The sequence below is a fragment of the Aspergillus stella-maris genome (assembly GCF_047715825.1).
Source record: "Aspergillus stella-maris strain CBS 113639 unplaced genomic scaffold BDV14scaffold_99, whole genome shotgun sequence".
Lineage (NCBI taxonomy): Eukaryota > Fungi > Ascomycota > Eurotiomycetes > Eurotiales > Aspergillaceae > Aspergillus > Aspergillus stella-maris.
The window spans coordinates 16346-36954 of NW_027396893.1; the positions used below are offsets into that span (position 1 = coordinate 16346).

At 51.0% G+C, this 20609-nt stretch overlaps 9 protein-coding genes and 1 non-coding gene across 10 annotated transcripts; 5 read left to right on the forward strand and 5 right to left on the reverse strand.

Annotated features, from left to right (window-relative positions):
* Positions 1-138: 138 nt before the first annotated feature.
* Positions 139-2642, reverse strand: BDV14DRAFT_184403 (uncharacterized protein). Its single transcript, XM_073770505.1, has one exon. The coding sequence runs from the start codon at positions 1984-1986 to the stop codon at positions 676-678; it is 1311 nt and encodes a 436-aa protein (XP_073622514.1). The 5' UTR covers positions 1987-2642; the 3' UTR covers positions 139-675.
* On the forward strand, positions 140-213 carry BDV14DRAFT_t138. Its single transcript has one exon. It is a non-coding gene; the product is annotated as a tRNA-Val (tRNA).
* Positions 2643-2939: 297 nt separating the features above from the next.
* On the reverse strand, positions 2940-4106 carry BDV14DRAFT_184405 (uncharacterized protein). The gene has a single exon (XM_073770506.1). The coding sequence runs from the start codon at positions 3993-3995 to the stop codon at positions 3060-3062; it is 936 nt and encodes a 311-aa protein (XP_073622515.1). The 5' UTR covers positions 3996-4106; the 3' UTR covers positions 2940-3059.
* Positions 4107-4541: 435 nt separating this feature from the next.
* Positions 4542-8659, forward strand: BDV14DRAFT_193663 (major facilitator superfamily domain-containing protein; the record flags this gene model as incomplete). Its single annotated transcript, XM_073771810.1, has 6 exons — positions 4542-4596; positions 4653-5466; positions 5543-6025; positions 6073-6825; positions 7316-7465; positions 7516-8659. The coding sequence occupies 6 exons, from the start codon at positions 4542-4544 to the stop codon at positions 8657-8659; spliced, it is 3399 nt and encodes a 1132-aa protein (XP_073622516.1).
* A 659-nt stretch (positions 8660-9318) lies between these two features.
* BDV14DRAFT_161093 (uncharacterized protein) lies at positions 9319-10591 on the forward strand. Its single transcript, XM_073766764.1, has 2 exons — positions 9319-10048; positions 10100-10591. Exons 1-2 carry the CDS (start codon positions 9485-9487, stop codon positions 10559-10561), a joined length of 1026 nt encoding a protein of 341 aa, XP_073622517.1. The 5' UTR covers positions 9319-9484; the 3' UTR covers positions 10562-10591.
* Positions 10592-10767: 176 nt separating this feature from the next.
* On the reverse strand, positions 10768-11941 carry BDV14DRAFT_205546 (zinc-binding alcohol dehydrogenase family protein; the record flags this gene model as incomplete). Its single annotated transcript, XM_073774753.1, has 5 exons — positions 10768-10842; positions 10914-11280; positions 11334-11547; positions 11604-11738; positions 11794-11941. 5 exons carry the CDS (start codon positions 11939-11941, stop codon positions 10768-10770), a joined length of 939 nt encoding a protein of 312 aa, XP_073622518.1.
* Positions 11942-12178: 237 nt separating this feature from the next.
* BDV14DRAFT_212278 (Zn(II)2Cys6 transcription factor) lies at positions 12179-14107 on the forward strand (the record flags this gene model as incomplete). The annotated part of the gene is made up of 9 exons (XM_073776279.1): positions 12179-12219; positions 12280-12308; positions 12378-12432; positions 12474-12543; positions 12590-12628; positions 12740-13357; positions 13431-13518; positions 13580-13915; positions 13974-14107. 9 exons carry the CDS (start codon positions 12179-12181, stop codon positions 14105-14107), a joined length of 1410 nt encoding a protein of 469 aa, XP_073622519.1.
* Positions 14108-15233: 1126 nt separating this feature from the next.
* BDV14DRAFT_193668 (putative sugar transporter) lies at positions 15234-16900 on the reverse strand (the record flags this gene model as incomplete). The annotated part of the gene is made up of 4 exons (XM_073771811.1): positions 15234-15401; positions 15454-15574; positions 15626-16686; positions 16760-16900. The coding sequence occupies 4 exons, from the start codon at positions 16898-16900 to the stop codon at positions 15234-15236; spliced, it is 1491 nt and encodes a 496-aa protein (XP_073622520.1).
* Positions 16901-17219: 319 nt separating this feature from the next.
* BDV14DRAFT_193669 (Zn(II)2Cys6 transcription factor) lies at positions 17220-19614 on the reverse strand (the record flags this gene model as incomplete). The annotated part of the gene is made up of 5 exons (XM_073771812.1): positions 17220-17777; positions 17937-18198; positions 18246-19351; positions 19409-19442; positions 19514-19614. The coding sequence occupies 5 exons, from the start codon at positions 19612-19614 to the stop codon at positions 17220-17222; spliced, it is 2061 nt and encodes a 686-aa protein (XP_073622521.1).
* Positions 19615-19807: 193 nt separating this feature from the next.
* BDV14DRAFT_205551 (kinase-like domain-containing protein) lies at positions 19808-20561 on the forward strand (the record flags this gene model as incomplete). Its single annotated transcript, XM_073774754.1, has 2 exons — positions 19808-20136; positions 20192-20561. The coding sequence occupies 2 exons, from the start codon at positions 19808-19810 to the stop codon at positions 20559-20561; spliced, it is 699 nt and encodes a 232-aa protein (XP_073622522.1).
* Positions 20562-20609: the final 48 nt, after the last annotated feature.

A 20609-nucleotide genomic window follows, 5' to 3' on the forward strand; every position in this document is an offset into this window, starting at 1 on the left:
ATAAACAGTAAAATATAAGCTAGGAACTTTTTAAATCCCATCAACTTCCTCATCACGAAAACCAAGAGAGACGGGTTTGTCATGCGCCGAGAGTGTTCTATATATAAACCACAAGCCTAGAAATACTTTTATGCAAAATGGCCGGTTGATCTAGTTGGTTAGGATGTTCGCCTAACACGCGAAATGTCGCCGGATCGAGCCCGGCACTGGTCATAAAATCTTTTTATTTTGGGGTGTTTTTTTGGTCTTGGCCGCGGCATTTTGTGCGACAAGAGATAAACAGACGTTTTTGCAGGAGGGCTACTACTCAACGCCCAGATGTGGATGCATTGTCCCTAGCAAGTATCATTCTCAGCTACATGTACCATTTCTGCATTCACCCGTACATAAGAGGTATTTGATCATGGTCGCATCGAAGTCGTAGTCGGTCTCATGCTTCCGACCTGATTGCCTACTTCGCGACTGGTATGAAGAGAAGACATACAGAGTAGAGCCTAAGCCTAAGCATGTTCGTTTTGCCGATGTCCCTACGAGCTAAGAGAGACTGAGTACAAAGTTTTCACAGACTTCTTAATAGACGGCTATTATGCTGGGACCATGGACTTTTCCTATACAGACAACTTCCCGTTTCTCTTCAAGATCAGTGAGGGCAGATGGCAGATGGCAGATGGCTAATTACCACCCCCTCGTCGGCTCAGGCGTAGTAGTCGCAGCGCCATCCTGAGGAGTAGCCGCAACCTCTATCCTCTCAGCCTCCGCCTCCGGTGTAGCCGTAATCGTAATCTCAGGCTTATCCAGCGCGACAAGCGTAACAGGCGGAATATACCAGTCGTCATCGCACACAGACCAACCGGGATCAATTGTCCTTACTTCCTCAGGAAGCTTGACCCATGGAGTGTAGTCCTGTCTTATAATAGAGCATGCCTCGTCATCGTAGAGTGGACACTGCTTCCCGCCGCGGTACTGAGGCCACGGGATCAGAGTCTGGCTGTACTCGCCTACTTCTTCCGTTTGGAACTCGGCAAAGTCGAAGGGGTAGGATGTGCCGATTACGGGGTACTTGGCGTTGCGGTGGGAGCGGATACTTGAGAGGGTCTCTGGGTTGACGGAGATAACCTGGTCGAAGTGGTCGACGCCGCATTGGAAGCCTGCGTGGCCGCGGCGGTTGCTCCAGGCGTAGATTGTTGTGAAGGAGATGTAGATTGATGGACTGACGAACGTTTCGCCGTTGACGATGGCGGTGCTCGGTCCTTCTGGTGGGAGTGTTGTGCCGTTTTGAGCGCAAAAATCCCCATCAGCTGTTGTGACGGGCCAGTAGAAGACTGTTGCTGTGCCGGGGAGGAAGTGGCATGCTGAGCAGGGGTTTTCCTCGGGATACTCTCGCGCTGGAGTTGGGCAGTCGTAGGGTGGGATGGGGCTGTTTGTGTCGCCTGGTGTTGTTGTTGGGTTCGCATCGCGCCATTCACTCGAGAGACTGCGGTAGGTTGACCAGATGGGAATGCACTCATCTGTGTTGAGAGGGCAGGTTGGCGAGGGGGAGGGCTCGCGGTAGAATGTGTCTGTCTGGGTGTATGTGGTGTAACTGGAGACGCAGGGTCCGTCGCCGGGGTAGTACGCCGTGACGGTCTCCCTAGGCCCCAGAGCGCGAGCCTTGTCATCGCATAGAGTTGTCAATGGACCAGCGTGGGTGTTTGAATAGTCTTCCAGAGAGACAGAGGTGCGACAGGCCCCGTCACTACTGTACCATGAACTTTCGGAGGTGCTGGTTGCTGTCGCGCCCAGCGATCGCAGACCAGTTGATCGCTTCGCCCATTCCACCCATTCGGCATTACAAGTCACTGCAGATGCACTAGGACCGGTCGTAGGTCCGTAAAAGTAGTCAGTAGACGTGGGCCAGAAAATAGTGGTATTCAAAGTAATCAGCCATTGATCGCTGGTAGTACCCTGGGCGGCAGCCAGGCCGAGAAACAACGCGAGGAACAACATCTTGCTTGACGATAAGAAACCAGCTGAGGTACCTCTCCGCTTTATAAGTCTTCTGGTGTGATGTTCTCGACTGTGCGAAAACTCGATCTCGTGTTCCTGAGCTATGTCATTGGTCGGGCCCTGCAGGTTGTGCCTTCAGAGCAGGATCGTGCAGATGCGCTGCAACACGACTGCTTGGCGGTGTTTGGGATTGGTCTCCCAGTGAGACATGGCACCGTCGTGCAGGGCCATCTTGCGTTCACAGGGCAGGTTTGACCGGCCCCTGTTGTGGTGTTCCTGCGGGTAAGCCGCTGCTGAGGGGTTGGGAGTGTGCTGATGGTCGCAATGTTGCCTTTTCCTGGAGTCCTTAATGCAGAGTGAGAAATTGGCGAATTGAGAACAGGCCGGTTTCTTGGTAAGGTCTTGGTAGAAGTGGAAGATAGTCTTCAGTCAAGTGGTGGCTTGCGAGATCTAGCCCTTTCTGCAGTGAGCCGCATCAGAGGATAGACGATTGATTGCCTGCACGGTCAGGCAGATAATCAGGCCATGGCTGACTTACTCAAGGCGATCGACAAAACCAGCGTTTATCGACATGAAAAGGAAGAAGTAGCTCGGCAATAAGCTGACAAGCTTCAGGATCAAAGACAAGGTATGACAGATCTACAGTCTCAGGGGCATTATCAATCCATAACCTAGGTTCAGCCTTTTATTGATCTTAAATAAAGGTATCTAAGAGTGCTCGGAGAGACTCGTCCGAGAAGCGAAGAATCGGATGAAAAGTCCGAAGTCAAGACGGCCATTCAACCTCCGATCGCCGATCCGCCGATCCGCCGACTCGCGCTTTGGGTGTTAGCTTGCGTCCTGGGATGATAGCCGGATACCCGTGTTGGAGTACAGCAATGTCAGTGTCTAATAATTTTCTAGTATGGTTGAAGAAGCCATAGTCGGTTGGTGGTCAGTTTCAAAATGGGAGGTTACGCAACAGGGTATCAAACTGCATTAGGTATCTGGTTAGATTAAGCGATCGCTATCTATACATGAGCTATCTATATGTGCATATAATCGTCAAAGAAAGAAGAAAAACATAGGAGAAATTAAACAACTGGCTTGGGTTCGGCAGCTTCTTGCTCCGGCTCAGATTCCTTGTCTGTCATCCCGCTGTAGTCGCCATGCTTGGTTGATCCGTTGGGAATGTGGAACCGCTTGTCGATGCGGTTGAAAGTCAACAGACTAAGGATCAGGATTTCGAGCACAAAATTAAATACCCAGAAGGCAGCCTTTTCATGATACCAGGCTGGATTGGAGACTGGTCGTGGAGGGCTCCATAGACTGCCTGCCTTGAAGCCGGCAATCAAGATACACAGGCAGCTCGAAAGAGTGACGATGATGATTTTGCTTTGCATACTGCCCTGACCGAATGACTCATCCTGCTTGTGTCTAGGGAGAAGAACAGCCGGGATGATATGAAGCAGAGGCAGGCAGGTGAAGACGAGAAGGTAGGTGATGGCGGTCAGTTGCACGTCCCGACAGTCGTTGCGAGTGACCGGATCCAAAGTATAGACCGAAACCACGGTTCCAACAATGACCATGATCAAAGCGCCTGGGATTAACCAGTAGAAGAACTTGCTGCCCATGCGCATGACAGGATGCCACCCAATGTGAGGCTGCCTTGCTCGGAGGATGCGCTGGGCGAGAATGAGGTTGATGATGTAGACCAACAGGACACCGGCGTTGACGAGAATATTAGCGGCGATACCGATTCGAACGTTGCCTTGACGGTTGGCCCAGACTATGCGCAGGACAAGGGTAGTGATTCGAGCCATGCAGAAACCAAACAGCATGCCAGAGAGGATAAACTTGTGGTTGCGCTTGTTGTTCTTCTGCAGGATGGTCATATTGGTTGCCGCAAAGGCGATGTAGAGACAGATAAAGACTGCGCATATTGGTGTATCGGGGATATTGCTTGGAAGGCCACCAGCCTGAGCGATGGTCGAGGCGTATGGCCCGCCGCGTTTGAGTAACGAGGTCATGGTAGGATGTTGTGGAAGGGTCGCCAGCGAAGGAATGTAGGGTAAGGGGCGAGCGCAAACGAGTATCAAGCCCAAGCTCGAGAATAGCAAAGGAAGAGAAGTTGTTGTGTTGTTGTTTGGAGGGAGAGGAGGAAAGGAAACACCGGCCCGCCCTATATAAGAGAGCAGGAGCGAACGGAGTCGGTGGGAGGAAACCCCGGTGGTGCCAGCAGAGCCTTTACTCCGTCATCAGGAGCCCAAGTGCATAGACTCCGGTCCAATAGAGAAGAGTATGGTTCACAAGAAGAGTATGGTTCACAAACTTCAACAAAGAAGGCAGCACTCCCAAAAGGGAAAGGCACGGGGCGGAGCTCACGTGGTCCGAAGCCCGCGGTCCGTCTTTTCGTCCGGTCCGTCTCTCTCTCTCTCTCCCTCATCATCTTATCTCCATCCCTTGCAGCTCCTTGTCTGAGACTGTCGCCTCTCTCCAGCCTTGACTGCGGCTCCGGTGCAATATATTCCGATTCGGACGAACATCGGATCTCTCCACGTGGCCATCAACGCGCTATGCTCGCACCGCAGAGCCCCGCCATCCGCAAGGGCACCAAGAGTTGCACCGAGTGTATGACATATATTCTAGCTCCGCTTGGCTTTCTGTCCTTGACTAATGAGACACAGGCCGGAGGAGAAAAGTTCGCTGTGTTCGAATTCCAGACGATGCGCCAATCTGTCGCCAATGCACCGAACGCAATACTACTTGTCTTGCCCAGACCTCTAGTGCTCGTCCGCGCCAAGCTCAGCGACTACCCTCGCGATTACGAATAGCACAACTTGAATCTCAAGTCAGTCGGTTAACAAGAGTCGTCAGCAATATCGAGGTCAAGATTGGAGGCAAGCCGTCGATCCAGGCAGACCCATCGACCCACTCCCCCGGTTCGGATGATTCCGACGCAGAGTCCACCGCGTCCGAGATCTTGATTGCGGAGGAGCCGTCGCAGTTGCGTTCTCTGTTTCAGAACGACTGGCTCAGCGTTGACACCAATAAACAACATGAGCATCAAACTGAGCGTCGAGCAAAGGCTTCGGCCCACCTACTTGGTCGCATCCGACCACTCCTGCAGAAGCTGATACCCTCGAAGGAAGAGACGGCGGACATGCTGGTTGTTACTTATGACTGGCTGCAGATGGTTCATCAGATGATGCCGCAACCAAATATACCCCTGTCAAATCAAGAAATCCTGCAGCAATATGACGAGATGTGTAGACCAGATGTGGACGTTGTTGCATTGGCTTCGTGGCTGCTCACCCTGTCGATCACAGCACAACAAGTGTCTCAACAGCCAGGGTCTCCTGAAGCCCAGTCACCGACTTCTCGAAGACGGATCGATTTTGCTCGAGCGGTCTCGGACACTGTGGAAAGTTTGGTCATGACCCATGACCGCCTGACCGGGACCATTCCAGGTCTCTCGATGTGTATCCATTTCATTCGCCTGTAAGTCTCCCGTCTTCCGTTCGTTTCCCCTCAGAACAGGTATTCGGGAGGAAATGAAAGCTCTGACAGATCTTAGGCAAATGGGAAGGGGCAATCCGCAAAAGGCCTGGTTGAAACTACGACATGTTATCGCCCTTGCCGAATTGATGGGTCTACCGAAGACAGCACAATTGACCCGAATGAAAAAGGCGACCGGTGTTGCTGACGATCCTGCGCGTAATGAAAAAGTTCAGCTCTGGGATCTTTTGGCAACGATCGATCGTCTTTCAGGACTGTTGCTTAATCTACCGCCGTACACCCGACGATACCGCTTAGGCGCCCAGAAACCTCTCATTGTCAACGGTGCAGTTGATGCCGCAGTTTACTTGAATCGATTGATGGATATCACCCCGAAAATACTTGACATTGAGGATTTGGTTACGTCGGAGGGACCTACCACAAAACTGTACACTTCGGCACTCGAGATTGCCCGCGAGGCTAGAGAACTTGCCTCACAGCCGCCTAAGGACTGGTGGGCTATCACTCCAAACGAAGACCTGAAACCGAAGCATATCATTCAGTAGGTTCTCCATTGGACTTAAAATTATTGTGCTAATATGGCCCTAGGTTCATGCATTATTGTATTACGATCAAGGCGCACCTGCCAGTTGCTCTTCGCCAGGACAAGACTGAAGAATATCTGTATAGTCGCTTGGCTTGCATTGATGCATGTGAATGGCTCGCTCACAGATATCGCTTCATTCGGCAACGACTGCCTGATGGGTTCTTCACATTGAAATTGCTTGACCTGCAAGCTTTTGCTGCTATGGCCTCGCTACTTCTGCTGTCTCACAACTGTCCGTCGCCAGATATTGGCAGGTTCGAGATTGACAAAACTCGTCTTGAAGATGTAGTCATGCAGGTTGTCGAGCTGATGGAGGAAAAGTCGAAGGGCGTGGGCTCCGAATTCGCCGAGCGAGGAGCGAATAGCCTTCGCGCGCTGCGAAACCTTTTGCAACAAGAGCCTAGCAACGCTGGGTCGGACCAGGAACTCACATTTAATGTTCCGTTACTTGGGAAAATTCACGTTCGTCGCAATGTTCCGGCTCAACCGTCGGTGCCCCAACAACCAGCGAATATGGTCCCTCGATCGAACGACTGGACACCTCAGCCACAGATGGCTCCTGCACCTTACAATGCTCCTCTCTCAACCAGCACGTACGTTCAGGATCCCATTTTACAGGCGCAAGCCGGATCAAATATGCAATGGGAGCCCTTGTCGTGGTCCATCGAGGACGGCGACAACCTCCTCGAGGACGCATTTATGGCGGAATCTTTTGACCAAGCGGTAATGTGGCAGAACATGCTTTACAATATGCCGTTCAACTGAGTGGTTCCAGCTCGTGAATGGCAAGAGCGGGCTGTTCTTACTTTACCTCGCCGAGGCTAGGACTGGCTGTAGTACCATGAAGTGCGCCTGGACAACAGGCATTAAGAGGGCCGAGATCGTCAAACCTTTGTTCAAGATGATGAGTGTGCGCCCTACAAGGACAAGAGGGCCCAAGTTTGCGCCAATCGGAGGGTAAGCTTAGGCGCAGCCAAGTGCCGGGCGGCCAACCGAACAATACGGTAGATCGTAGTTGCCCATAGCCGACACCCCACACTGCTCCCCGTGGGCTACTCCTGCCCCCAATTCCCCGCCCGCCCAAATGGCGCCATTGTCCAACTTAATTCCCAATGATGTTGTTCGCTTGCCTGTGCCCCTGGCCTGATAAGAAGTTTTTCTTTTGCCGCCCTCGATAACACTACGACCAGTCAGCATGTCAACAACACCTGAAGCTGATATCGCACCGGATGATCCCCGATCTAGATCTATGGACCAAACGCAGGAGTCAAAGACCGATACACCGTCCCTGGTCGAGCCTCAACACCAAGAGCCCTTGCGAGACCCGATTCCCAATGGCGGCGTTGAAGCATGGCTCAGCGTCGTTGGGGTCTTTTGTGTTTTTGTCAACACCTGGTATGGTCCTTGATCCATGGTCTCGCAGAACAATATTTAACTCTGCTCAGGGGACTTATCAGTACTTATGGAGCTTTTCAAGAGTTCTACCAGACGACGTTGCTTCGTGATGAGTCTTCGTCAGCCATCTCCTGGATAGGCAGCATTCAAGCCACCCTTATTGTTCTGGTAGGCCTTGTATCAGGCCCGCTGGTAGATCTGGGGTACCTTCGATTTCTCGTTGCTTCAGGAAGCTTCCTTATAGTTTTTGGCATGATGATGACGAGCCTAGCGACTGAGTACTACCAAGTCATACTAGCGCAGGGTTTCTGCGTTGGAATTGGCGGCGGCATCGCTTACATCCCAGCGCTCGTCGTCATATCAACCTACTTCACTACCAAACGGCCAATCGCCATTGGCTGTGCGTCGATTGGATCAAGTGTTGGGAGCGTCGTATTTCCTATCATGTTCCGCCAACTTCAACCAAGGATTGGGTTTGGCTGGACCGTCCGAAGCATCGCATTCATCAACCTCTTCCTCGCGATCATTACGTGCGTTGTGCTTTGTCGCCGACCGGGTAAGAAGATTGGAGCTCGAAGCTTGATCGACTGGAAGGCCTTTCGCGATATCCCGTTCATGCTGTTCTCAGTCTCATTGACGCTAATGATGCTCGGATACTGGATCCCACTGTTCTACGTCGCGTCCTACGCTCGTACTGTGCTTGGGACTTCGACGAGCCTTTCTTTCTACATGCTTTCTATCATAAACGGCGCATCTGCATTCGGTCGAACAGTCCCGTACCTCCTGGGGTCCAGAGTCAAACCAATCTGCATCCTTATATTCTGCATAGCAGCATCCGCGATCGCGATGCTCACCTGGATTGCTGCAACGAGTGTGGCAGGCTTTGTCGTCTGGGCCTGCTACTGGGGTTTTCTTACCGGTGTACTAGTGACCGGACCGACCTCGATTATATCCCATCCTGCCCTTTGTCCTGATTTCAAGATGCTCGGGACCAGGATGGGCATGATGTGGGCGATCAGCTCGCTTGGTTCGTTAACGGGGACGCCGATCGCAGGCGCTTTGGTAGACTTAGCCGACGCATTCTTCTCGCGAGCGCAGATTTTCGCTGGGTGTATGATGGTGGGCTCTGTTTTCCTGCAGCTGTGGCCTGTGCTTGTGGTTGTTCGGTATGACCGCCGACAGGGACGAGCTTAACCTCTGAATTTGTCACCCATAGGTATTGGAGCAATGTTTGTTTGCTCCTTCCCACTTTCACCATAACCGGCTGCTCTTGCCTTCAATGAGTACGTGTAACGGGTCGCGCCTTCCTTCTTGAACCAGATCGGCCGCACCTTCCCTCAGTGGTGTGTTTGCCACATTGCGCCTGCCGTCTGAAGGAAACAGGCTGCACCTTCCGTCTCTGGTTGAAACTGAGTCGTTCCTTCCTCAATGGACTGCGACGGTCGCTCCTGCCTTGGGATTGGGATTCATTGTGTCGCGCCTTCATTCAGTGCCGTGCTCACCAAGTCGCACTTGCCCTTTGTAACGTATAAGGGTCGCGCCGGGAATCAAAGGAGAGGACAACGTAGCAGGGTGCATCGATGATTTGTCTGCATACAGTTGGGCCGCGATGTGTCGCTTCCGATAGGTTCGCGCCCTCAGCACATATCCGAGATCGTTCAACCACAAGTCCATACAGCAGGGCATTTTTTGGTCGATAGAGTAGAAGCCATAAATAGAGATATGCACTCTTGCATCTTCTTTGTCCAGCAACTTTGCAAAGACCCTGGTTGATGTTTGACGTTCTACCCGGTAACCAATGTGCACTCGGTCTTTCTGTGGGATTGAGGGGCCATGTTCGCTTTAGACAAGGAGCATGCGGAGGGTGCCGAATAAGGGCATTTTATCCTCTATTTCGCAGCGGCTATTACCTATAAGATACGTGGTCTGATTTAGATAGTTTCTCTCCCGCACGTTGGCTTCTGGTCGATATCTTATCTTGAATAGCTCAATCCGGTTTCCTTATTGACGGCAAGCACCATGTCAACCACCACTCACGATACCAATGCAGCAGAACCCCCCGCATATACCCTAACGGAAGAAGACAAAGCCAATTTTTTGAAGCATGGCTACATCAGAGTAGAAAACTGCTTCACGCCAGAAAAGGCCGCACAATGGACATCCGACGTCTGGATCCGACTCGGCTATTCCCCCACAGACAAAAGCACATGGACGAAAGAACGAATTAATATGCCTCATCATCGCTCTGAGCCTGTCTCAAGCTTTGCGCCAAAGGCTTGGGCAGCAATATGTGAACTCGTTGGAGGCGAAGACCGGATCTCAGAGAATGAGGAGTTTCGATCTTGGCGGGATAGTCTGATTGTGAATCTTGGGACGGACGAGTGGGAGGAGCAGTTTAAGCAGGGGAAGGAGATGGATCCGAAAGAACTGGATAATTGGCATGTGGACGGGGACTTCTTCTGGCATTTTCTGGATTCCCCGGAGCAGGCGCTGCTTGTTATCCCGTTGTTTTCGGATATTAGACCGCATGGGGGTGGGACTATGATTTGTCCAGAGGGGATTGCGAGGATCGCGAGGCATTTGGTATGCACTTTCGACTAATAATAGTTGGTGACACTGTGTTGACTGGCTTAGTACAATCATCCAGAAGGCGTATCCCCATTCATGACCCCCCGCCGTGAAACTCCCGAACACGGCACGAAAAAGCCAACTCTGAGTTTCTTTACGGGCCTTATCCAACAATGCAGCGACTTCCATGAAATGACGGGTAAAATTGGGGACGTTATTCTCCTACACCCATTCATGCTGCACTCTGCGTCGAGAAATTGTCTTCGGGAACCGAGGATCATCACGAACCCGCCTGTTGGGTTGAAAGAGCCGTTTGATTTTGATCGGGAGGAAGAGAGGGAGTACAGTCTTGTTGAGCGGAAGACGCTTTTGGCGTTGGGGAGGGAGAGATTAGGGGGGTGGGAGATTGTAGGGAGGCGTGAGAGGATTGTTCCGGAGCGGATGAAGGTGTTTTATGAGATGAGGAAAGAGGAGGAGGAGAGGTTGAGGAGGGCCGAGGAGGGTAGGGCTACGGTTGATTGTGCCTAGTTGAGTAGGGAGATTGATAGTATGACTCGTCAATGTTCGTTGAACACGAGCTATCCATGTGTTGCTATCCAACTGTAAGCATGATATTATTACTCATCCTCATAGTTCATAGACGATCTTATAAGCAGAGATCTTCCCGTCTCTGTACTCTTGGAACCCCTCGGGAACCGACTTTAGTCCACTCAGCACCTTGGGGTTGTTCGGCTTTACAATCCCTTTTCCAGCCAGTCGGGTAGGTTTTGAAACAACCCGCTGGAGAGTTCGTGGTCCTCCTCCGACGCCTGGGAGTTGAATATCGGGTTAGTTTTGGACTGGATGATATAAGACTGGGTTTCGGAATCTTTGTACATACCGGCCACTTAAAGTCACCATAGGCGTGATCCTTCAGGAAAGAAGTCCAAACCAGAACATCCGTGACAGTTGTTCCGGGAGTAGCATTCTCAGTATGCGCTTTGCCTGGGCGCACGGTACAGAGCTTGCCAACTTGGTCAAGAAGTGCTTGAGATGCGGTCGCCGACGAGGTAGAGTTACCAATTGTATCGAAGGTATGAGCGAGGTTAGGGGTTGCCTTCTTGATCTTCGCTGCGACGTCGTCGTCTTTGTAGTTAAAAACATGCTTTGCCCCGTAGGATTCCACAAGGTCAAAGTGCTTAGAGCTGCAGGTTGTTACGACTTCAAAGCCGAGAATCGAGGCGAGTTGGACTGCGTATAAACCAACGCTTGCTGGGCACAGTTAATTTAATCCCGCTTGCTCTGGAGCAATTCCTGTCACTTGAAGCTGCCACCCCAGATTAGGACACTAGTGTTCTTGGCCTTAGATCGATCAAGTCCTAAACAGTTGCTAGAGAGTAGGGCCAGCCATGCTGTAGCCGCAGCCAATGGAACAGTACTAGCATGTGCTCGCGAGATGCTAGAGGGTACCTTGAAGGAGATTCGTTGATCCACGACGCAGTATTGGCTGTAGGCGCCTAGATACTTGATCTCCCCTGCGGAATAGATTAGTATTCAGGCAGCCCACGTATTCACCGAGAAATGAGCTCACCTCCCCAAATTAGACCAGAGACGATATCGCCCTTTGAAAGGCGCGTGACCCCACTGCCCAGCTCAACAACCTCGCCTACAAAGTCGCAGCCAAGAACAGTACCGTCGCCGAAGGCGTTGCCGTCAAAGGATTGCACTATGTAAATTAGAATGGAAGTTCTGCAGGCACCTAGACTGGGTATAGGGCCTACCATCAGTGGGGTTCTGAGCCACATGAGACAGCTTGACTAGGGCTTGGTGTGCCTCAGGGCGGGGGATGGAGATGGTCTCCTCGGAGAGTCTGGGCGACTGGCCGTCAGCCACGCGCACGACAAGAGCAGTGTTTGGTTCAGTTGACATTGTAGCGGAGACTGGTCTCGAGGAGTGTAGGTACCTTAGTTGATGTTTTAAATAATGGCCGAGAGGGGCGTGACGTAGACAGGTATTGCCAAAAGTGGAAAGTGCAACCGCAGCTGCCGGTGCATTATTAAGTTAAGCCAGACACTGACTAACGTTATCATGGTGCCTGCGCTTCCACCTTCCCTCTTTTCTTGTCAACCACTCGTATAGTCTTATTCACATACTCACCAGAGAGCAATGACTGAAATACCAACGCGCAGACGAACCCGTTTAGGCTGGTAGGTCCCGCTTACCCTTTATTGGAGATGGAATTCCGCTAATACTCTTTCGCCCAAAAGCCTTCCTTGCAGAACCAGGCGCCGAAAATGTCCGTACTTCATCCGTCTTACTAATAGAGAGCATGGTCTGGAATACCAACTGAACCTGCTGTTCACAGGTGACGGGGCTCGGCCACACTGTCAGAACTGTATATCGCGCGGTGGCACTTGCCAGTGGGGTTGAAGGCCTCTTTCTACCACTCGCGGACTCTTAGTCTTTCGCGCCAGGAGATTGCTAATCTGCAGGCGGTTGAGACGCGGAGAAAATCTCAGATCCCTCATATGGTATGGCTAAAATCTATCCAGTTCAACAGGCTGACGTATATGGCAGATTATTAATGAGACTAATGACATACTCCTTGACTACCATGTTCCGGAACATGGCGGATCACCATGCTAATTGCACCGCGGAGAGTCGGAAGAGTCAGAATCTGCTGCAGGTAGTCCTGCAGTAGAGAGTCCTGATGATACAGTGGTACAGACCGAACAACAAGCACCTGGTCGATTTCCAGAGGACGACGTTTCGCGACCTGATATAGCCGCTTTGTGGCATGCAGGGGGCGGCTTTAGCATATCAGACCTTCTTGCCTTGAGCTTCACCGCAGCTGCTCAATCTCCTGTGCTCGGCTCTAAAAATGCACAGCTGTTAGACTATGGGTCAGTTTCATGGTCGGATACTCATAGCACCCCGTTATCGCTCGCTCGGCTGGCCCCTCATCATGACTATTCGACTCATCTGGAAACCCCCTTGATAGTAAGCAATTCGGAAAGGCTCCGTTTGATATCTTTGTATATCCAAGAGACCGGAACTTGGTGTGAGACAACAGATTCGAACAAGCATTTCACAGTACAGAGCATCCACGAAATGATGGAATCGCCCGCATTTACCTCGGCTGCGATGGCACTAGCATCATGCCAGCTTGACTATGTGGATCGCCGTGAGCGGCCTCTGACATTGGAGCTTTACCAGCACACCATACAATTACTACTGCGCAATGATACGGCAGCGCCAGGTGCGTCGGTCTTGGCCACCTGTACACTTCTCTGTGTTTACGAAATGATGGCCTCTGATGTTCATGAGTGGCGAAGACACTTGAAGGTAGGGCTGTAAATACTGGGGACTTTGAGAACTGCCTGGTTGTTATGTCTCATGCTGATTATTCAATATGTAGGGCTGCGCTGGGCTGCTGCAGGCTAAAAAGTGGAATGGCTCCGCACCAGGAATTGTGAAATCTTGCTTTTGGGCCTTTGCTAGGATAGGTATGTTGTTGATATGAAACTGGGAGACAGAGTGAGTGATGTTGACAATAGGACGCAATAGATATTTGGGCAGCATTTATCACAGGAAAGACGACACTCATCCCAACCGATTTTTGGCTCGACGATACGTCAATTGAGTCTGTGAGGGATCAAGGAAATATCGATGACTATTGCAATTTACCTATTCTTCTATTCGCGAAGATTGTGAATCTACTAAGTGCGAATAGTGCAGACATTAATTACGACAATCGTCCAGTGCCTGCGTTCCTGGCACCAAGCGTTTGGGACGAGCTTCAGAAGTGGTATCAGCTTCGGCCACCAGAAGTCTGCCCCTTACTGGAGGACTTTCCATCGTCGAAAGTATTTCCCACAATTCTCCTCTCTCGCTCTTCGTCCAGTCAGTCTACAGCGGTCATACCGGTGTTGTCTCCAGCCACTAACGCTTGATGAACCAGTTTGTGGAAACACTTTCTACCACACTGGTTGCATCCTGCTCCTTCAAACGGGACTAGTTGCAACGGAAGCATCAGGATGTTTATCGGAAGAAATGGTATGGCTCCTCCCAACGTCGCCGAACCTGCATCGCTGATGAGATATGCCGCCATTCGTAGTATAATCTGGAATGGCACGCACGCAGGCTTGTTAGCATATCAATTAGCAACCAGTCCCAGTGAGTCGTGCTCCTGAAGCGTATTCGTGAAGATTGGCTGAATAGATAAGTGCGAACTGGGTTAACCAACTGCATCCATTACACATCGCGAGCACCGTCTTTACTCAAAGCATCCCCTCACCAGAGCCCGATGATACCGCATCATGTAGCCCTCTAGGGCACCGACCTCAGATTTCACTCTCAGCTGCACGAGGCGGCCTAAACGCAGAGAAATTACGTAGTACCAGATTTCCTGCCCCAAGGAATGCAGAAGATGACTATCCGGCAGAGAAACTGATAATATTGAAGCATCTATCTCGGATTGAACGCGAAACTGGTTGGAAGACTTCGGATCGCGCTGAAGCTCTGAGAGCACTCTGGGAACTGGGTTAAAACTGCAGTTGGTCACGACACTGGTCACGACACTGGTCGACTAGCACAGTCCAACCTTGATAATTCTAAGCGCGAACTGTCTGCTTTTTCTACCGCGAATATCGAGGTCATCAAACTGTAATTTACACTTCGGAAATGATTTGCCGCCCGCTATTCGCCCGGTAAAATATCCCCATGGTTAAGTATTAACCCTCTGCTTAACTTTATAAAAGTTAACTTTGTAAACTCTTCTATGTTGCTTAAAAAATGCAATAAATTTAATTAGACTGTTTCCTTTTTAGGAATAGCTATAGTTGCTACTTAGTTATCATTTGCTCCAAAATAATACCTTTCCCATGGCCCCGAGTGCCTCCGCGACCTCCACAACCTCCATGACCTCCACAACCTCCATAACCTCCACGAGCAAAAATTGCTTTGGGGCATTCATCTGAGGCAAGTGGAAGCGCAAGAGCTGTGGACCCTTAAACACGGGGCATACCATTGTAAATCAACATGGGATGAACGTCATGCTCCTTCATGCATTGGTATAGTCACGTCAACATTTCGAGTACATTCATCCCTTTCTCATAATAAAGCTTGACCAAGAGAACCATAAATCGTAAATGTCCAGCCGCAAGACTCCGTCTTCGTAAGTGACGATTTCCTTAAGCATGTCTAACATCAAAATATAAGATCAAACTTCGCTCTTCTCGACAACCTCATCATGCTCAGACAATGGCTTCCCACCAAGCTGCTCCTCGAGCGAAGGCCGCGGCCGCCGCTTTGCATATCGTACGGTACCGAGGACGGAAGGACTTTCGCGGAAGATAAGGTCTATTTCTTCGAGGGTGCGGCCCATAGTCTGGTGAAAATACTGTTAGCTTGTTTCTGGAAATGTAATCAGCAGAACAGACCTCGGGGTACAGAAAGTAAATCGACAGCGGAATACAGAAGCCGATGCAGGTATATACAATGTAATATTTGTAGCCGATGCTCTCGATTGCGACAGGGGTTATCATTGTCACGACGAAGTTCCTGGACAAGTTAGAGATCTTTTATAGGAGAGGGAATATTTGTGCGCCGTACCAGAGCCAGTGGTTCGCTGTCGAGATACTAGACATAGCGACGCGTAGACGCGTAGGAGCAATCTCAGTAGTGTAGAGAAAGTTGGCTCCTAGAAAGCCAATCGGGAGGAAAAAGTTGAATAGGAAGATGAATAGCACTGAGATTATTTGAGCTGGGTAGTTCGATTTGGGAAAGGATGTGGCCACTGCCAGTCCTAGCATGCAGGCCGCCATGCCAGTACCACTGACGATGAACGCAAATCGGCGACCAAGCCGGTCAATCGTGAAAAAAGAGACAAAGCAGGAGAGGAGCTTCCAGGTTAAGGTACCCCCAGAGAAAATGCGAGATAGTTCAGCGTCTAATCCTAGACCTTGCTGGAAGATGACAGTCGAATAAACTGATTTCAAATTTCCACCAGCCATTTGCTGATAAAATTGCAGCAGCATGGAAATGCTGAAGCGGTAGAGAAGGCCACCCTCTCCGTTGCCGAAAAGATCCAATAGGCTCCCTGCGCGGTTTGCTGTCTGCTCCAGCGACACTTCAATGCTGGCAATCTCGGCCATGACCTCTGGCGAGTCCGTGGACACATCTTTCAGGGCTGAGAGAGTAACCTGGGCCTCTCTTGCTCGACTCTCCCGAGCGAGCCACCTAGGAGACTCGGGCATGAAGAAGATGGATGACATAAGGATGAGAGAGAGAACGCAAGGAAGCGCGACGGGAGGTCGCCAGGTGACTGGACCAGTCTCAAATTGGTAGAAGCCCAGATTGATCCAGGCTTGCAGAAAATACCCAAGAGAGATGAACAGACCATCAAGAACCACATGCTTACCACGGTTCTTCGAGCTAGAACACTCGCTCTGCCAGGTGGGAACCGTTCCACTAAGCATTCCAATGCCAGCGCCCAGAATTGTGCGTCCGATGATGAGTTGAGCCAGGTGAAAAGACGACGCTTCCAGCACTTGTCCGATGAGAGTCAACAAAGCGCCGACAAAGATCACAGGACGCCTGCCGAATTTCTCGGATGTATAAGAGCATGAAAGACAGCCGGACAAGGCACCCAAGGTAAAGCACGCAATGACAACCTTGGATGGTAGCATTATCGCTCTTCTGGGCTCCGGTGGTGTTGTGCGTGTCGATCCGAGGGAAGATAGATACCCAGTCAGACAGTGAGACGAGTCCTCCCAAGTTGGATTGATTGTAACCGAAGAGCACGAAGGAAGGACAGACGATCAATGCCAGCTGAGCCAGGGCAAGACTGCGGCCTCGGAAACCCCAGAGAAAAGTAGAGGCACCCATCGTGAAAGTCCTAATGCGCAAAACTGTTATCAGCGATGCCGATCTGGGGAGAAGTCTGGGGTATTTAACGAACGCTGCACTACAGCCCCGGGGTTGCCCGCATGGGGCAGGACATGTCACTGTCAGCAGGGCTAACAAAGATGAAAGTTGTATCGTGCCGGAATAGAAGCCCGGCCCGAGCATTTGGAGTCCGTAGATTTAGGTAAACCGCAGTGAGCGTACCGTAGAGTAGGGTGCTGGTGGGCGATCTTGGTGGAGAAAGGAAGCTTAGCGTTCGGTATAGGAGGCTATACCGACACCAAAGCGCAGGGCCGCCACTCTACCCACCCAAATCGGGCAAATAACCGAAAGTGTCTGTAATGTCCTGAGCCCAGTCCATAGCCGTCATATGATTCAGATCATACAGTGAATTGGCTCCAAAGGGCGAATATGGGACTGCGCCGAGAGCGGTATCGCTAGGCCAGGATTCGTTGTCGGTCGAAGGATGAAAGCTGGGCTGCAGTAACAATGAGATCAAATTCCTCAATGTCTTTATCGTTGCACTTATCGCGTCAAGATAGAAGCTGTTCCCGATCTCGCTGGAGCCGTGTGACGACTCCTGCTGGTGATACCTCTCCAGGATATCAACAGCCTTGAAAATGGTATCGACGCTCTCGTTGACAGTTGGTAGACCAGCGGTCTGGCCGAATGGGGGTGTCCTCGCCTTGCATTGGCAGTAGACATGCATCAAAGCGCAATGAAAGATTGGACCAGGACCGATTGGAAGCAGATAAAGAAAGCAAGTTGCCTCTGAAGCCGCTAGGTTCAGCAAGCGAATGATTTCGGTGCTTGATCCGACACATGCGATAAGGCAGCTTGCAAACTCGGGGGTACTCTCCTCGAAGGTGAGACCAGGACGGTGAACCAGAATCATAGCAAAATGAGTTAAAAGTCGTAATTAACAAAGCATTTTGCTGCATCCGCTGTCGGGAGACAATGAGTGTAGTTGTAGTGATTCTGATGTATTTTCACCTGCATCCAAGTTCTGGCTCCAAACTCGCATGTCCCGGTCAAGTCGTTCAATCTTCGCAGCACCTAGACGTCGCTGGGTAGTAGTGTACAATGAGTCCAGTATAGAGGACATCTTCTTGCCCATCGCGGCATAGTGATTGAAGGAAAAGATGGGGGTTGTTTGTCCTGGAAGAGGGTGGATAAGCTCGGTATCCTCAAGACTACGGAGCTGACAGTCGGTCGGCATGTCGTTGTCAACATCGATATCGCTAATAAGAGCGGGAAGACCGTGTACTATGGACGTGATGCTATAGTTGTAAGTTCGAGTCGACGTCCGAGGGCCTTCACAACCCACCGATCAAAAGCGTAAAGCCACCACCAAATTCGTTTGCGTAGCTCAACCTCGGCTGCTTTGAGTCGGAAGCGTCTAGCATGACGATGCAGCCCGAGTGATTGGGCGACGCGAACCATATGGCCATTGAGCTGAATGAGGGACAGAGACCTACCAGTAAGCTGGTGATAAAAGGCAATCAGCACTAGTGCTTGTAGGCTACTGATGTCCGCGCGGGCCACAAGACCGCATTGCATCCGTTCAAATAACGAGATATACTTTTTTCGGGCGCCGAGGATTGAATCACTGCCGACCCTCCCGGTGAAGTCGTTAATGCCCAGGATTGCAAATAAAATGCAAAGGGAACTTTCATCATTGAGGGAAAAGTTACAACCGTCATGCACCTTTTTCACCAAATGCTCAATTTCGCCGATCAGCTGCTCACCGGCCAGGACTGGACAGAAGGCTTCCCAATTGCGAACATAAAGTTGAACCTGCTCTGCATAGAAAGAGATTGGTTGCTGAAGATGGGCCAGAATATCCTCGTTTGGGTCGTGTACGGAAATCCCTAGACGCGATATTCTTGACGTCCCTGGCCCGTTGGTGGGCTGGCCGAGGTAGAGGTTATAGCAGCCTTCGGGAAACGCTTCTTCAAAGTGAAGTACTCGTTTGCATGCCTCCTCGACGCCGAGGACAAAATGAACGCCTGTTATGGAGCCAGCGAAGCGACCGACACCGGCAGGGTCAAGAACCATTCTCCCCATGTGCTTGATGACGTACGCAGAGCTATTGGGAGCTGTATCCGTACTCTGTCTGCTCAGCGAACCCAAAAGCGTTGAACCAGCATGGCGAGAAAAGACATCCGGGCTAGGTGCAGTTGGACTCGGTGGTGGAAGTGAGGGAGGACCGAGGTTGGGCTGCACGGCGGACGGCCCTGGTGGGAGCTGCTGAGCTAGTTGCTGCCGCAAGACGCTTACTGCATCACGTTCTGCTTGCAATGCTTGTTGACAATAAGCGAGTTGAGCCTTCAGATCCTGGACCTGGTCGGGTACAAATCCTCTGACCCTGGTGTTTCTTTGCAGGACCTCGGACGCCTCGCAAGGAATGCCTGCTTTGGCGCAGTTTCTGCACTGTCAAGAGCGTAAGCATAATGCCAATACAGATAAGAATGATCCGATAAGCCTCACTGCTGGCAGGGCACCATCGCATTTTATTTTCTTTCTAGTCGAGGTTAGAAGTCACAGAGAGCAGCCTAATACAAGCGATGGAGGCGTACTTTCGACATCGGTCACTGTTCACGGTCAGTCGAGAAATCTGAGAGAGTACAAGCAGCATACCATGCTTGACCCAGCCTTCGAGGGGCAATTGAGGAAGGGGAAGAAGGGAGGTCCATTGAATGCAGAGGCGAAAGTGGAAGCAAGAGCAACACTCGCAATCGACACTCGTATGGCAGCACTGCATAACGTTGGATTAGTCATTGAGTTCACAAAGAGCACATGTCACATGACAGTATTCCTTCCTACGGACACACTCTTTGCTGCTCTCTCCACACGCCAACTCCGCTTGTTTATTCTCCTTCCCCAAAAATGCTCCCTGCTTCCATTGCACAATCACTAGAACGGACCGATCTATCAGAGCTTGAACTTGCTGGCGTTGGATGCTTCGCGCAGGTTTTCAAGGTCGCCGACACCGGCCTTGTAATCAAGCCGACGTTCGACCATCCTGTGGTAGGGGATCTGCAACAAAGTGAGAAGCGCATTTACGAAAGACTTGGGTCTCATCCGTACATTCTTCGCTACTACGGCGAGTACTGCGGTGGCGGGGGCCTTTCCAGCGGGCTTGTATTTGAACATCACCCAGCCGGTACTCTTGCCGACAGCCTAGACTTGTCAAAATACCCCAATCAACGATCCCAGTGAGGTTCTCCCATTTACTTATGTGGGCTTCAGCTGATATTTGGTTTTCTGGAGATGGTCGGTTCAAGCTGCTGAGGCATTGCGATACATCCACTCGAAGAATGTGATTCACAGTGACTTTGGCAGTCACAATTTCTTGGTCCAGCAAAACGGCAGCTTGGTCCTCGCGGATTTCGGAGGCTCGATTATCGATGATGATATGGCTGTGGTGTCGTATTCGACCCGGTATGCTAGGCCTGACTGCGACCCAGATATCTCCACTGAAGTTGATGATGTCTTCGCCCTCGATACGGTTCTATACGAGATTACTACTGGGCACCTACTCTACCCTGATCATCCGAGCAAAGAGATGCGGTTCTTATTGAAACAACGAAGATTTTCTGATCTGGGCGACGTGCCTCAAACCCTTCGCGTGGTCATTTAAAAGTGCTGAGAAAATCAGTACCGAACAGCAGAAAAAGTCTAGATGGAT